The sequence below is a fragment of the Perca fluviatilis genome, chromosome 5 (assembly GCF_010015445.1).
Source record: "Perca fluviatilis chromosome 5, GENO_Pfluv_1.0, whole genome shotgun sequence".
Classification (NCBI taxonomy): domain Eukaryota; kingdom Metazoa; phylum Chordata; class Actinopteri; order Perciformes; family Percidae; genus Perca; species Perca fluviatilis.
The window spans coordinates 21031774-21048073 of NC_053116.1; the positions used below are offsets into that span (position 1 = coordinate 21031774).

The window sequence follows — 16300 nt, forward strand, 5'->3', positions numbered from 1 at the left end:
GGTAAAGGTCATGTAGTGCTGTTTGGGCAGTTAATATGGCGGTTGTTCTGTATTTTGATGCGGAGGTGACATGATCTGGCTGGGTCTCCTCACTTATTAAAGGTCCCATGACATGGTGCTCTTTCGATGCTTTTATATAGACCTTAGTGTTCCCCAAATACTGTATCTGAAGTCTCTTTCTTGAAATTCAGCCTTGGTGCAGAATTACAGCCACTAGAGCCAGTCCCATAATGAGCTTTCCGTATGTGCCATTTCTGTGTACGTAGCTATTGAGAAGGAGAGAGGTGGTGGGGGGTGGGGGGGCATGATGTCTCTCTCTCATGGGTGGGCCAAATTCTCTGGGTGGGCAAAGCAGAGAAAGGAGGAGATTCCAGATCGGCCCATCTGAGCTTTCATTTTCTCAAAGGCAGAGCAGGATACTCAGGGCTCGTTTACACCTATCACCATTTCTAGCCACTGGGGGACCATAGGCAGGCTGGGGGAACGCATATTAATGTTAAAAAACCTCATAAAGTGACATTTTCATGCCATGGGACCTTTAATAACCATGCTGTTAATGACACCATGCCTATAGTGTGTATACCACTCTGTTTTGTATTTAACAACTTTCTTTGGACAAAATATAGCCTACCTACTAAATAATAAGTGGTTTTAGCTTTCATAACAGGATTTCGTCTGTCAAGTCAATTACAGATGGAAAAGAAATACTCAAACGCCTCATTATGATAATAATGATAAATACATGACAACACACGTTGTTCCCATGTGTTTGACATATAAATTGGATTATTTCATAAGAAATATAATTAGAAAATTTAGAGAAGACAAGATCGGATGTGTCCACACGCAATTGTGTCCGTGCGACAGATCCACAGAGGGCATGAAAGTAATAACAGAGATAGTAGGCTAACGCTGAATAATTGTGAGCTTGTGGTATCTGTCTACATGTGATAATTGTGTTGAGAAGTCACACAGACAAAATCAACTCAACAGCCGGCAGTTGTGACCACTGACATATATAAAAGGTTGTGACGTGTTATTAAATGGTCTCCTTCAGTCTGCAATCAACCAGTAGATGTCGGGTACACTCGGATTTACGACAACCAGTCACCCAATCACAATGTGCGATGGTTAAGTGTCCTATTCAGCCATGTTGTGGTTTTGAATGAGGAAGAAGCGGGAGATAATAGTCTTCTACGAGTTTATATGCAATTTAAAGTCACGTTAAGGATATATAAACAAGTTAGGTTGTGACTCAAAATGATAACCGTTTTCCCGAACGCGTTGGTTGCGACTTGTCGCATTCCTATTGGAATTTATACATACTTCCATTAATTAGCCGTGTTGCTAGCAACGTTAGCTAGCGAGGTAGTTAGCACAGCGTGCTAGCTAGGCAACTAGCTTATTCTCAGCTAGCTAGCTAACGGTTAGCTCGTTTTGTGAGAAAGTAAAATGATAATTGTAAGAAGTGTTAGCCTTTAAAATAGCCTCAGCTAACCTGCCTCGGTTGAATGAAGCGCATTAGCTTCATTTGGTTTGATTATATTGACAGGTAGACTGAAAGCAGCTATAGCGATTTATCTTTAAACCAGTGGCGTTATTTCTAAAACTTTTCAGTCATGTTGAATAAAATCTACGAATGGGTCAGCTTTGGTAATGTTCGCAATGGTGTACCAGCTGCGGAGCACTCTGATGCACACCGGGGATCGGGAGATGGTCCGACGAGGAGGAAAAGACCAATTGAATGGTAACGTTAGGAGCTGTAAAAGCATTATTCCCTCGTGTAACCAAAAGTCCGTATGTTTAAAGTTACTTTATGAGTCAGTAACTACCTTTTCTGTAGAACCGCCATTCTTTGCCTCGCTAGTAATCTTTCTAGTGTTTTAAACGTTTGTTATAATGTGAAGAAAATAGTTTAACGTTATTTTCAAATTGTCGAAATTGATTGACCGTTATTAAATGTAATCTGTTTTCCCCCTTAAGTTTGGAAGATGGACATAACATCGACCAAGATGGCTTAATCATAAAGAAATCTCGAATGGGTAATTAATCACTCGCTTTGTTACATGTTATGTGAGTTGTAGCTATATGTGACGATATAGTTAAGTCAGATTTACCTACTTACAACCTTGTCTGTCTGTTTTAAATTTCTCTAGGAGATCTTATTGACACAGTCAAGGTTGCAGCTGAAGGGGTTAAGAGTCACAGCTTCAGTGTGGCAACATGGATGAGGAACAATGTGAGCCCTGCCTTGAGAAATATACTGCCAGCCTCCCCTGGTCCTCCACCTGGAGAACCTCAGCCACAGCCCTCTACATCAGCAGCAGTCTGGGCTGGGATGCCGGTAAGAAATAATGTTTGGGGCCTGAGTGTAGCGATGACAAACATTTTTTGCCTTTATTTTTTAAACATGTGTATATATATGTTTGGTTTAAGATTGTTGAAAGGAACTGTATGGATGAGACATTCGCTGCTCCCTCGACAACTTTGGAGTGGAAAACATCCAAATCGGGTAAGATTATCACTTAAAGCATTGTGCTTTTGCATCAAGGTTGCTAAGGTTTGTGCAGGCTTTGAGGTCTTGGAGAGAAGTTGTTTATTGTACTGTTGTTTTTTTCTAACTCTAGAATGGTTGCGCAATGAGAAGTCCATCATGGGATCAAAAGTCTGTAGGCGACAAGTATGCATGAGTCCTACACATCGTGAAGTGCCAAAAACAAATGGGCACTCAGTCAACTTGCCACCCTCCATCACCCCTAAACTGCACCCCCCTCCAAGGCTAGGCAGGCCCCTAAACCTCCGACCATATGGAACACCAAGGTATTCCTTACATCTTGGGGTTTTACCTGGAGAAATGTTTTCTTCCCATTTCAATATATGCTTTTTCTGATGTACCATAAAATAGTGTGAACTATTGTCAGTTGATGATGTTCTGATTATCACACTGTCATTTTGTGTCTGTAGTTTGTATAGTGGGGTGGCAAACAGCTCCTGTACCAGCATGTATGAGAAGACCTTTCCTATCAAAGTTGTGCAGAGCCCAACACACAGCACCTCATCAGGGCGCATGCACAATGCCAGGCCCTGCAGCACAGCACAGGAGGTCAGACATCAGGACAAATGTAATTCATCTTTCAGTTGTTGTGTTTTTCGTTGATTTAATGGTTCTCCTCTGTGTTTGTCCAGTCTGTCTGTGACGAGGAGAAGGAGGTCTACAGGCAACTTCTGACCATGGTCTCTGGTGGTCAGTCGTCTTTCCTTCACAACGGCAGTTCACACGCCATCGTGAGATCACACAGAGATTTGTATGTATCCAATACAAATACAGTAGACTTTAACTGTGCCATATTTAAGCTGTTAATAAAATGTAAAGGAAAACGGGGGGGTTCACAGAGAAAGGAGTTCTGTCAGAATTTAGTCACAGGCCAGTGGAGGGCTCCAAAAGCATATAAGATTAACAGTAGTACTTTATCAAAAACTCTAGATTTTGTGTCAGTTGCTCACTCTACATTGCCTGGAAGTTGTTGAGGGATACTCAGTGGTAGTCACATGTATGGTTGTAGTTGGAACTGGCATACAAGGAATAAAACTACTAGTTAGAAGCCATCTTTACCGCAATCACAAACCTTCTACATTTATATGGTTAGTAAATAAAAACAAAAAATACATTTTAATAGTTTCATGTCTATCCTTTTTTCAGTTTGACTGTTCTGGAGTGTATCTAGATAGTGCCTGCTCTCTCATGTGCTTACTCTTGTCACTTTCTCATCAGCACCAGCTTCCTGACCACCAGCCGCAGACTGCTACAGTTCTCTTCCCTTAGTGGGTCAGCAGCAGGAGGAACTTCAGAGGGGCCCAGCAGCCCCCCCAGCCCCAGGGTGATGTCTAGCCAGAGCTCTAGCAACCTCCCCAGCCCAGTGGGGGCCTCCAACAGGCCAGAGATCCAGACGTGGTCTCTGGACATGGACCTCAGCTCCAGCAGAGCAGCTCCTCTCACATCAGCCCCATCCCCATCCGCTCTGCAGGATAACTCCTCTCAGGACACACAATCATCAGGTAAGATTCTCACTCACTTGTGTGTGCACTTAATATAGATATAGGCATAGTAAATTGGGATTTCATTAATGAATTGAATATTTGCTTGCTCCTGTATTTCTTCTTAGGTTGTAAACTTGTCTTTTCTTGCAGCTCATGATGGTGATTCGGTAATTATTGTAAATGAGCAAAAGGGTAAAAAGCAAGACAGCTCAAGGTTAGTATCTGTTTTCGCTCATTGTTGCTATTTTGTAACGTTGTTATTGTTTGATCACAAGCTATATTTCACTGTAGTTAATAGTAATGCAATGTGTAATATGATTAAATGTTAAACAAGCATTGTCAAAGATGTAGATGTGTAAACATGTCATGTTGGATGCTGTTACTTTAATTCTAAATTTTAAATTGAATTTATATGAACACGCCATGTTAAGTCTGTGATACCTAGTGGATTGAAAACAATGACTTAACTTCTCAAAGCTTAAGAGTCAACTCAAGTGTTTTTATACACAACACATTTCTCTGTCTTTACAGTGTGCCATGTTTCCAAGCGGAGTTATGGATCAAAGAATTGTAAGTACACACCATTGTATTTAATTATAACATTGATCCATTGTTCACATACTATGTTTGAATAGAGAAAAACACATAATGTTTGTCACTGTAGGACTAGTATGTATGACTCCCGGGCGAGAGAAAGACGGAGACAGATAGAAGAGCAGGAGGCCCTGGCTGCCCAGCTGCTGCGACAGGTGAGCGTGCACCACTGAAGCCCTCTTTCACATTCAGTTTTATCATATCAGGTGTTTCTTGACCTCTTCTTATTCCATTAATCGGTGTCATGTTGTTACTGGTTCCCAGCGCCTGTCTGAAGAGGGGCACCGTAGCCCAGATGTGGAGGTCCACGTTCGAGTTCCTTTGGAGAAAGAGGTTCCTTTGACTCTTGTGATAGAAGAACCGAAGCCCTTGGAAGAGAAACCAGAATTCCCTGAACTCACAGAGGTGTGGCCATTGTGTCTTAATGAGCACACAGTGTTTACCATGTATAGAATTTATTTAGATGTCCCATGTAGGAAAAAAAGCGACCGATTCTACTCTTGCTCAAAAAGCCAGAGTCTTTTAAGAACCACCGGTCACTTCTCAAAGTTTCCCCTTTCTTATTGTGTTCGTTGAAAGGCAGACCAAGAAATGAATACTCAGGATTCGTTCAGTTAAACTATAACAATCTTTAGTAAAATGATATTGCAAACAGATCTTTCATATGCATATGGATCAGCCGCTCCTTCGAGACTTTCTCTCCCTAACCACCAACAAAGTCTTTCCGGGTCTGACACCGGACCTTCCTTTTCCCTATTCTTTTATTCATCTTCAGGTTCCTCCTTCCGCCATTGCGTGTGCGCCGCCAATTGGTTGGATATCACTCCGACTTTCTGTCTCCGAGAAGATAGAGAAGTTGCGCGCTAGAGATTGTCTGTTCCTTTAAGAGATTTCATTAGGTGCATTCTGTTCCAATTGTTTATTAAACAAATGAGGAGCACTTTTGCTCCACTAAATTTGAACCCGTCTTATCTTACACATGCCAGACAGGAGGAGACAGCGAGGCCATCCCAGGCTACAGGACATTCTTATTCTAAACCCAATATATTTCTACACCCTCTTTTTCCACAGCAACACGCTGTGGAACATAATCCTAATATTGGTAAAACAAAATAATGGGATCCCCCTTTCGAGACCTACATACGACTTACTGGCAATTTAGTAATCAATAATAAGCAATCAAAAGTTAACTGTGATAGTAGATATCATGTCAGAGCGGTGTGGTGCATGGGTCTTATATGTAGATTTTAGCTCCTAATGTAAGCTGCATAATCCATTGCTCTTTCTATGACTATACCAATGGTTACAATTATTTTGTGGAAATCCCTAAACATCGTGTATCATGCAAACTTCAAACAAACATCTTTTGTAATTATTGTAATTAATTAAAAATTGTAAAATCATACTTCAACCCTATGTCTTACTTAAGGCTATATTGACTATGGGCTGATTTTCAGCCCCGCGCAATATCTGTGAAACAAAGAAGGGAATCTCTGACAGCAGATAAGAGGATAGAAAAACAGTTGGAGATAGGAAACGGGGACTCAGGGAGAGGGGGGCACTGGGTGGTGATTGTGAGTAATTTAGACCCAGCGTGACTATACTCCTTCCTCCTCCTCGTTGGAGGAAGTGTCAGCCTCGTCAAAATGGTTCTCATAGTTGGCAGGGTGAGTAAATTCAGTCATGGCTAACATCTGATAAGCCGGGGGAGCACCCTCTTTTGATAATGCCGTTACTATCAGTCTATTGATTAGAGTTCTGAGACAGGGGACAAATTATATAAAAAATTCTCAGCATTATTTTTAAAATTTCTACTCAACTGTATTTTTGATTGATTTTTAGCACTTTACTTTTGTATTCTCACAATTTTCATCAGCTTTTGGCATTTGGAAAAAACATCTCTCTTAATTAATAGGAAAACTATCGTTTAAATATTCCTCAGATAAAGGCAAGCAGTAGGTCAAATATATAATATAATCATAATCTCTGTGTTAAAGTTGTTGATACCTGGTTTTAATCATCATGGTTTCAAACCTTCTCAGCACTAAAACTCACAACTTCAACAGGTCTCAGGAAAGATGCAGCAACTGCAAAAAAACTAGAAAAATACAATTTAAGGTTTTTAGGAAGTCTTTGAATGGATCATTTTTATCAACTTTTCATCAATCCAATTTGAACAGTGAAATGTACTTTAAATATTTACTGACACACCAACTGAACATTTATCTTAACAGTAAAAATAAGTACTTCTAATTATCTTCTCCTAATAGTGTGTGTATTTTCAGAATGTGAGTCTGTGTGCTACTTAACTTCACAGTGCGTCAGATGTGTCAGAGCAGAACGGTCTCGGCTCCCCCTCCTTCTCTCAGTCCGTCTGCTGGTCCGTACCTCCAGATATCAGCGTCTTTTCCTTGTTGAAGCAGACCTCGGGGTCATATGATTGACCCTCCGAGCCCTTCTTATTTCAGCGTCATCAGTTCATCACACAATGCTCATCAGGCTTTGGGTAGGGTGTGTGGTTTGCTGCTGGCTCTTTGGTTTGACACAGTGCATCTCCAGATACTGAAGTCACAACCAGACGCCTAGCACAGGTCCACCATCCCTTTCCCTTTGGGGCGCGAACGGTAGCCCAGAGCACAAACCTTTATCGTGTCTAGCTGTGCTGTGGTCTGAGGTGCTGTGATGGTCAGTCTCCTGGTACAGTTTTTTCACCAGTCCTGCAGCTGGGGGGGAGTGAGATGGACCCGATGACACACATGAGGCTGTGTGGCACAAAAACAGAACTCCCAAAAAGGCATTATTTGTTCTTTTATCAATATTATCACTTGAAAAAGTTCTACTTATTTTTAGTGAATATTAAAATATTATAAAACAGCATTTATTTCCCTTATGCTGTTGTAACTCTATAAAATCCATACAAATTGTGCTAAAATTTTTGGTTTTGTAACTGTAATCTTTTAGATTACTTTTAAAGGTTATGTTCCTGCAAATAGTGAAAGTCAATCAAAACAAAACTAAATTGTCTTTAAAGTAGTTTTTAAATAAAAAAATTATGTGAACACCTTATTTATTTTTGCTACTATATCCTCTTCTATTTGAGGCATGACAAGCTCATGACTCAAAAACGCGCCCATATATAAATAATCTGTTTAGTAGTTGTAACTTGTATAAAAGCAACAAAAGTTCAATGAATAATTTCTTTAAAAGAAAAGGAAATTACCAAAATAGAATGTTTTCAACCTCAACTTAATACTTTAGTTTTAAGCAATTTGTGATATAGTAACCCAATAACTCACTAGAGTATGATATTAAATTAATTGTTTACAGACTGAAATCTCATATCAACCTGTATTGGTTTCAATATAACCAATAAAATAAGTATTAAACAAAAATATGTTGTTTATTTTATTTTTATCTTTAGTTTGCAACCCAAAGTTATACTACTCACTGTCTGATAGTTCTAAAAATCATTACAAATTCAAGTTTTTATGCCTATAGAGCAAACCTAAGTACTTCTAATTTGACATCTATTTACGATAATAGGGAAACATATCACATTATCAATTGTCCCTAATAGCAAAAAACAACCAAACAGTGTATCAGTGCAAAGCATTTCTTCATTGCATGAAGCGAGTGTGTGTGTGGTATGTGAAACCGCTATGTGTATGCTCAAAACTTCTTGGACTCCTCCTCTCTCGGTGAGAGGGTGTGTGTGTATGCGTGAAATTTGAGCTAGTTGCTCGCTGGCTGTCGTCCTGTCTGCACCTCTAGTGCTCTATCTTAACAGGGGTGTGTGTGTGTGTGTATGTGTGTATGTAGGGTTCTGTCAATAAAGTTTTCCCTACTTCTCCTTAGTGAAAAAACGAGTGTGTGTGTGTGTTGCAGCCGCATAGTCACAGACAGTTCACTCCCCTTTTTTCGCCCAAAGCGTAATTTGATCCAGTCCGCAGCTGTGCGACCCACTTCACACTCTCCCTGCGTTTGGATTTCACTGTCAGCTTTCCTGACTATTTTCTTCAATAATTATTTACCCCCTTTAATATACCGAGGATTTTATATTATTATCTTTTCTAGATCCACTACTTAGCGTTTTTGTCCCACCAAGTATGTTGATTATTATATTATATTATTTCTATATAATTTATTCAAAGTACTCTCTCTAGCCATTTTTAAACCAACACGCTAACAGTCTACTAACCCAAACTAGATAAACATTTGCCACACAAATGAATACACTGACTGCTCACATCATCACGCCAAACACATTAGTACACTGCTTTTCACCTGGGTTTTCGAGACTGGATCGCTATGGGCAAATCGCCCTGTGAGATCACTTTTGCATTTTTGTTTTACTCTTTAGTGCGTGTCCCCAATTTACTTTATGCACTTCTGATTTTTATTTTAATTTTATATAGTGACACCAATTCTCCACCAGGTGTCCCTCTTAGACCATATCTCGAAACCCAGTTTTCCGGTCCGCTTTAGACAGCTCTTTCTACGGAGATGTCTTTACTTTGTAATCACAGGACATTTATTATTAGACAACACTCCTCACTGCCGAGGTGTCTTTTATACCGGACGACACTCTCCTCCCCGCAGGCGTTCTCAGTTAAACTGGACGACACTCCTCACTCGAGGCGTTCTCAGTTTTTCCCAGGCGACACTCCTTGACTCGAGGCGTCTGTCTCTGCGCAATATCACTTACAGTACTGGTTAGCCCATTTTTAATTAAAACCCAAGATGTCTTACCCTCACAGATCCAAAAGAAATTTAGTTTTGAGGTCCGAATGTGAGAATTTTGGTCTTTCTTAAAGACAAAACAGGAATTCTCTTACCTTTAATTTTGGTGCACCAATTTGGATCCGGAGAGAAGAGTCTGAGTGTGTGAAGTCCAGCCAAAAAGTTCTGGTTGGCTTCTGTTGGTTTCCTGGTCTCTGCCTACGTCCGGGGTCACCATGTAAGAAAAAGCGACCGATTCTACTCTTGCTCAAAAGGCAGAAGTCTTTTAAGAACCACCGGTCACTTCTCAAAGTTTCCCCTTTCTTATTGTGTTCGTTGAAAGGCAGACCAAGAAATGAATACTCAGGATTCGTTCAGTTAAACTATAACAATCTTTAGTAAAATGATATTGCAAACAGATCTTTCATATGCATATGGATCAGCCGGCTCCTTCGAGACTTTCTCTCCCTAACCACCAACAAAGTCTTTCCGGGTCTAAAACCGGACCTTCCTTTTCCTATTCTTTTATTCATCTTCAGGTTCCTCCTTCCGCCATTGCGTGCGTCGCGAATTGGTTGGATATCACTCCGACTTTCTGTCTCCGAGAAGATAGAGAAGTTGCGCGCTAGAGATTGTCTGTTCCTTTAAGAGATTTCATTAGGTGCATTCTGTTCCAATTGTTTATTAAACAAATGAGGAGCACTTTTGCTCCACTAAATTTGAACCCGTCTTATCTTACACATGCCAGACAGGAGGAGACAGCGAGGCCATCCCAGGCTACAGGACATTCTTATTCTAAACCCAATATATTTCTACACCCACCAAAAGACTTGCTCTCACTTAGAAGTAGGGCTGGGTATCGTTCAAAAGCTTTCGATCCGGTGCCAATTTCGATACCTCAGTTTCGATGCCGGTTCCTAACGATACTTTTTTCGATACCATATGTTTTAAAATCCATTTCAACGTCAACAAAATACATTAAACACAAAGCTTTTATTTTCCACCTTAATTGTGAATGAAAACGGTTATCAAAATTAAAAAATTCTGGTAAAACTGCTCACTGAGTAACATTAATAAAAGTGCCTTGCCTTGCAAGCTCAGCCTGTCAGTCAGTCATCAGGGCAGAGAAACCACCGTTGTGGCTGCTTGTCTAAGAGGAAGCGTAACGTCAACAGCACAGCAACCGCTTTCGGCTCGCCATTAATATCACATCGCAGCAAACGCTGTCTGCGTGAAGTTTTAAAAAACTGTAACCATACTTGAAACCAACCGTGACTCTCTGTGACTTCAACAAAACTGCAGACAGTTTACTCTGTCCGCACCTCTCCGTGGGTGTGGGTGTGTGTGTGTCGGTGTGTGTGTGTCGGTGTGTGTGTGTCGGTGTGTCGGTCGGAGCTCCGCTCCGTGTCAAAATGCAGAGAGGACAGATAAGCTTGCGCTCAGACGCTTTTGGAACCGAAATTTGGCACCAAAAGATAAATAATTTTTCGATACTCATAGATATTATAAAAGTAACGACGTTCGGTACCCAGCCCTACTTAGAAGATTATGTATTTCTTCCTTTCTTATTTCTTCCTTTCTAAAAGAAAGAAAGAATGAAAGAAAGTAAAGAGTGACTAAATGTTTGCCGGAATTGTGTTTTGTTGTGCATGTTGGTTTATTGTAAATTCCTTTGAGCTCACAGTAAGTGCTCTGTCGTTTAAGTTAAGAGCAAATCGCCCCCCCATCGAAGTCCCATTTTCTTGTCCCAGATATAATCAAAATATTAGAATTCTGAGTATAACAGGGTGTTACAACTAGTGCCTTTTTTTGTTTTTGCAGGCTGTCAAGCTGTATGATTTTTTTTTTTCTAATTGTAATGAATATATATTTCCTCCTTTTTCACATATATGCTGTCTCTTTCTATTAAGGAAATGGAGGCTGAGGTGAACAGGGGGCTGAGACGAGGTAATCATGAAGTTTTAAGTGAGGGTTTTGGTCTCAGCCTTACACGCAAAGACCTGCAGACACTCAGCAACCTCAACTGGCTCAATGATGAGGTGAGTACACATTATCCTCAAGGTCAAATCTGTGTGGGAATGATCAGCAGGCATTATTTTAGCATCAAGTGGATGCACTCTTTTGTTGCATATGTCAAAATATAAAAATAAAATACATGACCATGATTATGTTGTGATGTAATAATGTTGCACAACTGAGCCATACCGTTGTGCTTGTTTGGAATTGAAACTCCCTCCTTAATCTCTCAGGTGATCAACTTTTATATGAACCTGCTGGTGGAGCGAAGCAAGGACCCCAGCCTGCCATCAGTCAACACGTTCAACACTTTTTTCTATCCCAAGCTGCGCAGCAGTGGCTACTCTGCTGTCCGCCGCTGGACCAAAAAGATGGACATCTTTTCTAAAGACATCCTACTGGTTCCTGTCCACTTGGGGGTGCACTGGTGCCTCTCTGTAAGTCTTGATGACCATAATTACGACCTGAAAGTAACAATCTTGTGATTTATATTGCAGTTTTTTTTTATTGTGCACCTCTTTTTCTCAGGTGGTGGATTTCCGTAAAAAGGCTATAATGTACTTTGATTCCATGGGAGGAAACAATGATGAAGCATGCACAATATTGTTGTAAGTTTCACTCTCAGATATGTTTTTTTTTTGTTGAATGGGATATATATTTAGAGAGCTAAATGTAACTCCTGCAAATAGATTTTTATGAGCCATCAAAGTGTATTTAAGGTAATACATTTTTGTTTCCCTAGTGATTACCTGCAACAGGAAAGTAAGGACAAGAAAGGCAAAGAACTGGATACCTCAGGCTGGACTCTGCACAGCAAAAAGCGCAATGTAAGTCCTAAACACATGAGGGCAGAGAACATTAAGTAGTCTGTTTTTATTGTTGTGCCATGTCATGCTGTGTCACCAAACTGCATACTTTCAGGAATTTTGGGATAGGTTTCCATTATCGGCAGAAAGTTCCAGGTTGTAGTTCTTGGAGCAAACAGTGCCTCCATCCTTGGCCAGACTGTCCAGGTCTATGCTGTACTGCAGCCTTATTACTAGTGGACTAGTTTTAATATGCATGATATTGTTTTGTTTATATTTTAGTTATTTTGTTTGCATCTCCTTTGTAATTATACAGCATGCACAGGAGTAGATTGCATCAGCTATTTGTAAAGCCATCTCCAAGTTTTATGTAAAGCACTAAAAGGCTCTTGGTAACTAGTAGTTTGACAAATCATGGGGATTGTGAAGAGAGGAAAGCCCTCTTTTTAATATAAACACGTGAGCTAGGTCATTGGAGCAAGGATACATCTGAAATATCAAATGAATATTGTGCAAAATCTATTGATACTATTGCATTGTCATAAACATCTCATGATAAATGTAGTAGAAAGTGAATTTTCAAAGCAACATCGTAGCAGTTGGTAATTAGTCCATTATTATTGATCAAATATCCTGTCAAACTTGTACAGTGAATTATAGTAATTTTGCACTGTAGAATGTCCAATAACATTTTGATTCCTCCTTTGCTCTCAGGAAATCCCACAGCAGATGAATGGTAGCGACTGTGGAATGTTCACATGCAAATATGCAGATTACATTACCAAAGACAAGCCAATCACATTTACACAGGTAATCGCTAACACCGATTGATCTGGTAATCCTCATCATAGTGGCATAAACATGTCTTATGTGACCTCTCTTTTCTTCACAGAAACACATGCCCTACTTCAGAAAAAGAATGGTTTGGGAGATTCTGAACCATAAGCTGTTGTGATATCAGTATGAGGATTGTGAACTTGTATGCCATGACGATGGCTGAGCTACTCTCAACAGCAGGATCTACGATCTACGTACAGTAGTCCTGTTCTGGGAAAGACTTGCACACCAGCTGATCAGATCAGGAACCAGCTCTGCTACTCTGCATCCTCTACCGTCTGTCTATCTCTCAACTGATCTTAGATGATGGGATGTTGCTGGAGCACCAAGCACTGCCTCCCAGTCCTTGTTTTGTTTTTTGGTGCACCCATGGAGCATCCGTATAGCAGCTGAAACGCTGCATGTTTTGTAGTGCCCAGCCAGAATTGTACAGACTTGCAAACCATACTCTGAGCTGCAATGTTCAGTTTAATGCAGACATATAATGTTTACATGTTTTGATCTTACAGGGAGATGAGCACATTATGCTGCATCATTTTTATAACAGTAATACTACATTTTGGCGTCTCTGTCAATGTTTGATACTTTTGGTACGTTCAAAGGACGATTTACTTTACCATGTAAACTTTGAATGGCCTCTAGTCTTAAAAATAGTTTCTTTGTATTTAGTCATGAGACCTTTTTTCGTAATATGAACATTTTACCTAAAACAGAACTATTTTTGTAATTAGTTTGATTAAAAGGCACACAAGTCTTCAAACATTGCCTCAGAGTATGATTTATAACGAAATAGAATGTTTTACCTTGCCACGGACCTGCAAGTATAAAAACAGTCTTAGTTACACCTTAAAACACCAGGATAAAAAAATGTATGTTAGTCTTGATAAAATATTGTAAATTAAGGTTCAAAGTCTATTTTATGTATGTCAGATTCTTCTTTTACAGCAACTTTTGGGCACATTCAGTCTATTTTGAACTGTGTACATACTTAAAACATATACTGGCTCTTGAACAGTGTAATATACTTTTTCTTTACGCATTTCTTATATATTTTTTATCTAGATTCAAGTGTGTTTTAGAAAATAAATTCTTGTATTGTGACTGTTCTTTGTGAATTACCTCAAAATCAATTGGTTTTGATATAAAAACTGTCACATTTGATAAACATGAGAACCTGGCCATGTGTCTTGGCTTGTTTGAATCTCTTTTACAAGATATAAATCTGCAGACGGTCCCTTGTGTAACAGAAAGCACAAACCACAGTGGAAAAAAGCTTTATTAAAAAAATGACAAGTTCCAAATCAAACCAAGTAAAAGTTAAATAACTAGGGTTTTTTCTATGAAGAAGACAAAGACCTGCATCATGGCACAGACAAACATTTACATTTACTAACGAGAGGTTGTTTGATGCACAAAACAGAGAAGACTGCACAGACATCTCTGAACATATGTTACAAACTGACCCCACGTGTGACTCGATCTATTCAATGAACTTCAGCTAAAAGATTTCTAAATACTCAAACATTAGCAGCAATAATTCTTTAGCCACCATTCAGTTTTTCTTCAATGTTTTGGATAGACACGATGGAATGACAATGGAACATAAAATAGTCATTTAAAGATTTTTCTTTGCTTCATAGATCTATGTTCAGAGGAGTTTGATATAACAAAAATCTTTTTCAACATTAGCAGTGCATGAAACAAAAAGCCCACCAAATCTGAGTAGCACTTCACTATCCCTTCCAGTGAAATCTAAGGCATTTCTGTGAAGTTCTGTGAGGTTTTCTCCTGGAAATGAACTGTCTCATGGTTCAGAAAAGGAAAAACTGCATCAATTACTCAGCAAGAACGCAAGTTAACAAACAGGACCAGATGGTACACACAATTTAACCAGAACATCACAATTGCAACTGGATTCAATGGTGAATTACATCTACGTCGTGTCCATGTACAATTAAAGTTGGGTAGACAAGTGGGCAACACCTGCCATATATTTGATTTATTTAGAGTTCCTACATTTTTAAAGTCATATTAACAACAACATTTTGGTATGAAATAGTTCCCTTTTAATGCAGCAATTTTACTAACAATTAATGAACCAAAAATGAATGTATCAGTCAGAAAAAAAAAAAAAAATCTCAACGTATGTAAAATGAAAGAAAAGTTTTGTAAGGTAAAATATGAAGTCATATTGTGAGGTGATCCATTGTCATGAAATGTAAGGTGTTTCTTGGATATCTGCAGTATAGCATTTATTAGGATAATAAATTAATTGCATAGATCGTCAGACCTTGGGCGTGTTTTCCGAACATTGGACGGAAGAGTTAAAGGATGTGGACACAGTACCAGCTGTGAACAGCCATGAGACCTCCTGTAGTTGGTTATTGCCTGTGAACCTTGTACACAAACTGAATCTACATTTCTCTGGCAAGATGAGGTAAGTTGAGGTTTTGAACATATATTTCTCTTACACTGTTCCCAACTGCTTGGGGCACAACTCTGTAACAATGCATCTGAACCTAGCATTCATAATTCATCCATGATCAGGAGTCATGTTTGCAAAGTGCCAACATTTGTGACACAGACAGAACTGAAATGTCTGTAAAAACACACACACACACACACACACACACACACACACACACACACACACACACACACACACACACACACACACACACACACACACACAACACATTAAAGCTTCTTTGACATCAACACTGAAACCAGAACGAGAGAAGTATGCAAACATACAAACAAATCACTATTTCAAACAAAAAAAAAACGTTGAAAACATCTATTTCTCACTATTTGAAGCACACAACACACTAAAAAATAAAAACAAAACTTCTTTGAAAAATAGGATCAATCTTAAAAGTATTAAAACTGAATTTTAAAAACCTTTAAATAGGAAATGTAAAAAACAAACAAACATGAGGGTGAAAAACAGAAATGCAGAAGTAGATGCAAACACACAACAAATGCCAGCATTAAAGCATCTCCGTACTGGCCATAACAATCCCTATAATAAACCTTGATAGTGTTTTCTGTAGATATAACAGGACAGAGCCACGCTTTACCAGTTGATCTCCATGTCTATGTAATAAGAACTTCACACTCTAATAACAACATCTAATTCTTGCTTCAGAAAATGTATGGATGTAATTCAGCTTCCCCTTTTAAAAAAGGGAAACGAGGAAAAAAGCGAAAACACAGCAATACATACTACATTGCTATATTCAGACAATTTGGTAAACTATTGTTATTAAAATAAATGAAGCATTACTACA

At 39.2% G+C, this 16300-nt stretch overlaps 1 protein-coding gene across 1 annotated transcript; it reads left to right on the top strand.

Annotated features, from left to right (window-relative positions):
- Positions 1 to 1121: 1121 nt before the first annotated feature.
- On the top strand, positions 1122 to 14195 carry si:dkey-21c19.3 (sentrin-specific protease 1). The gene is made up of 18 exons (XM_039800106.1): positions 1122 to 1747; positions 1984 to 2042; positions 2157 to 2344; positions 2437 to 2512; positions 2628 to 2820; positions 2965 to 3103; positions 3187 to 3305; positions 3773 to 4056; positions 4189 to 4252; positions 4570 to 4608; positions 4703 to 4787; positions 4897 to 5037; positions 11262 to 11390; positions 11601 to 11804; positions 11896 to 11975; positions 12110 to 12194; positions 12888 to 12983; positions 13066 to 14195. Exons 1-18 carry the CDS (start codon positions 1620 to 1622, stop codon positions 13126 to 13128), a joined length of 2172 nt encoding a protein of 723 aa, XP_039656040.1. The 5' UTR covers positions 1122 to 1619; the 3' UTR covers positions 13129 to 14195.
- The last annotated feature ends 2105 nt before the right edge of the window (positions 14196 to 16300 follow it).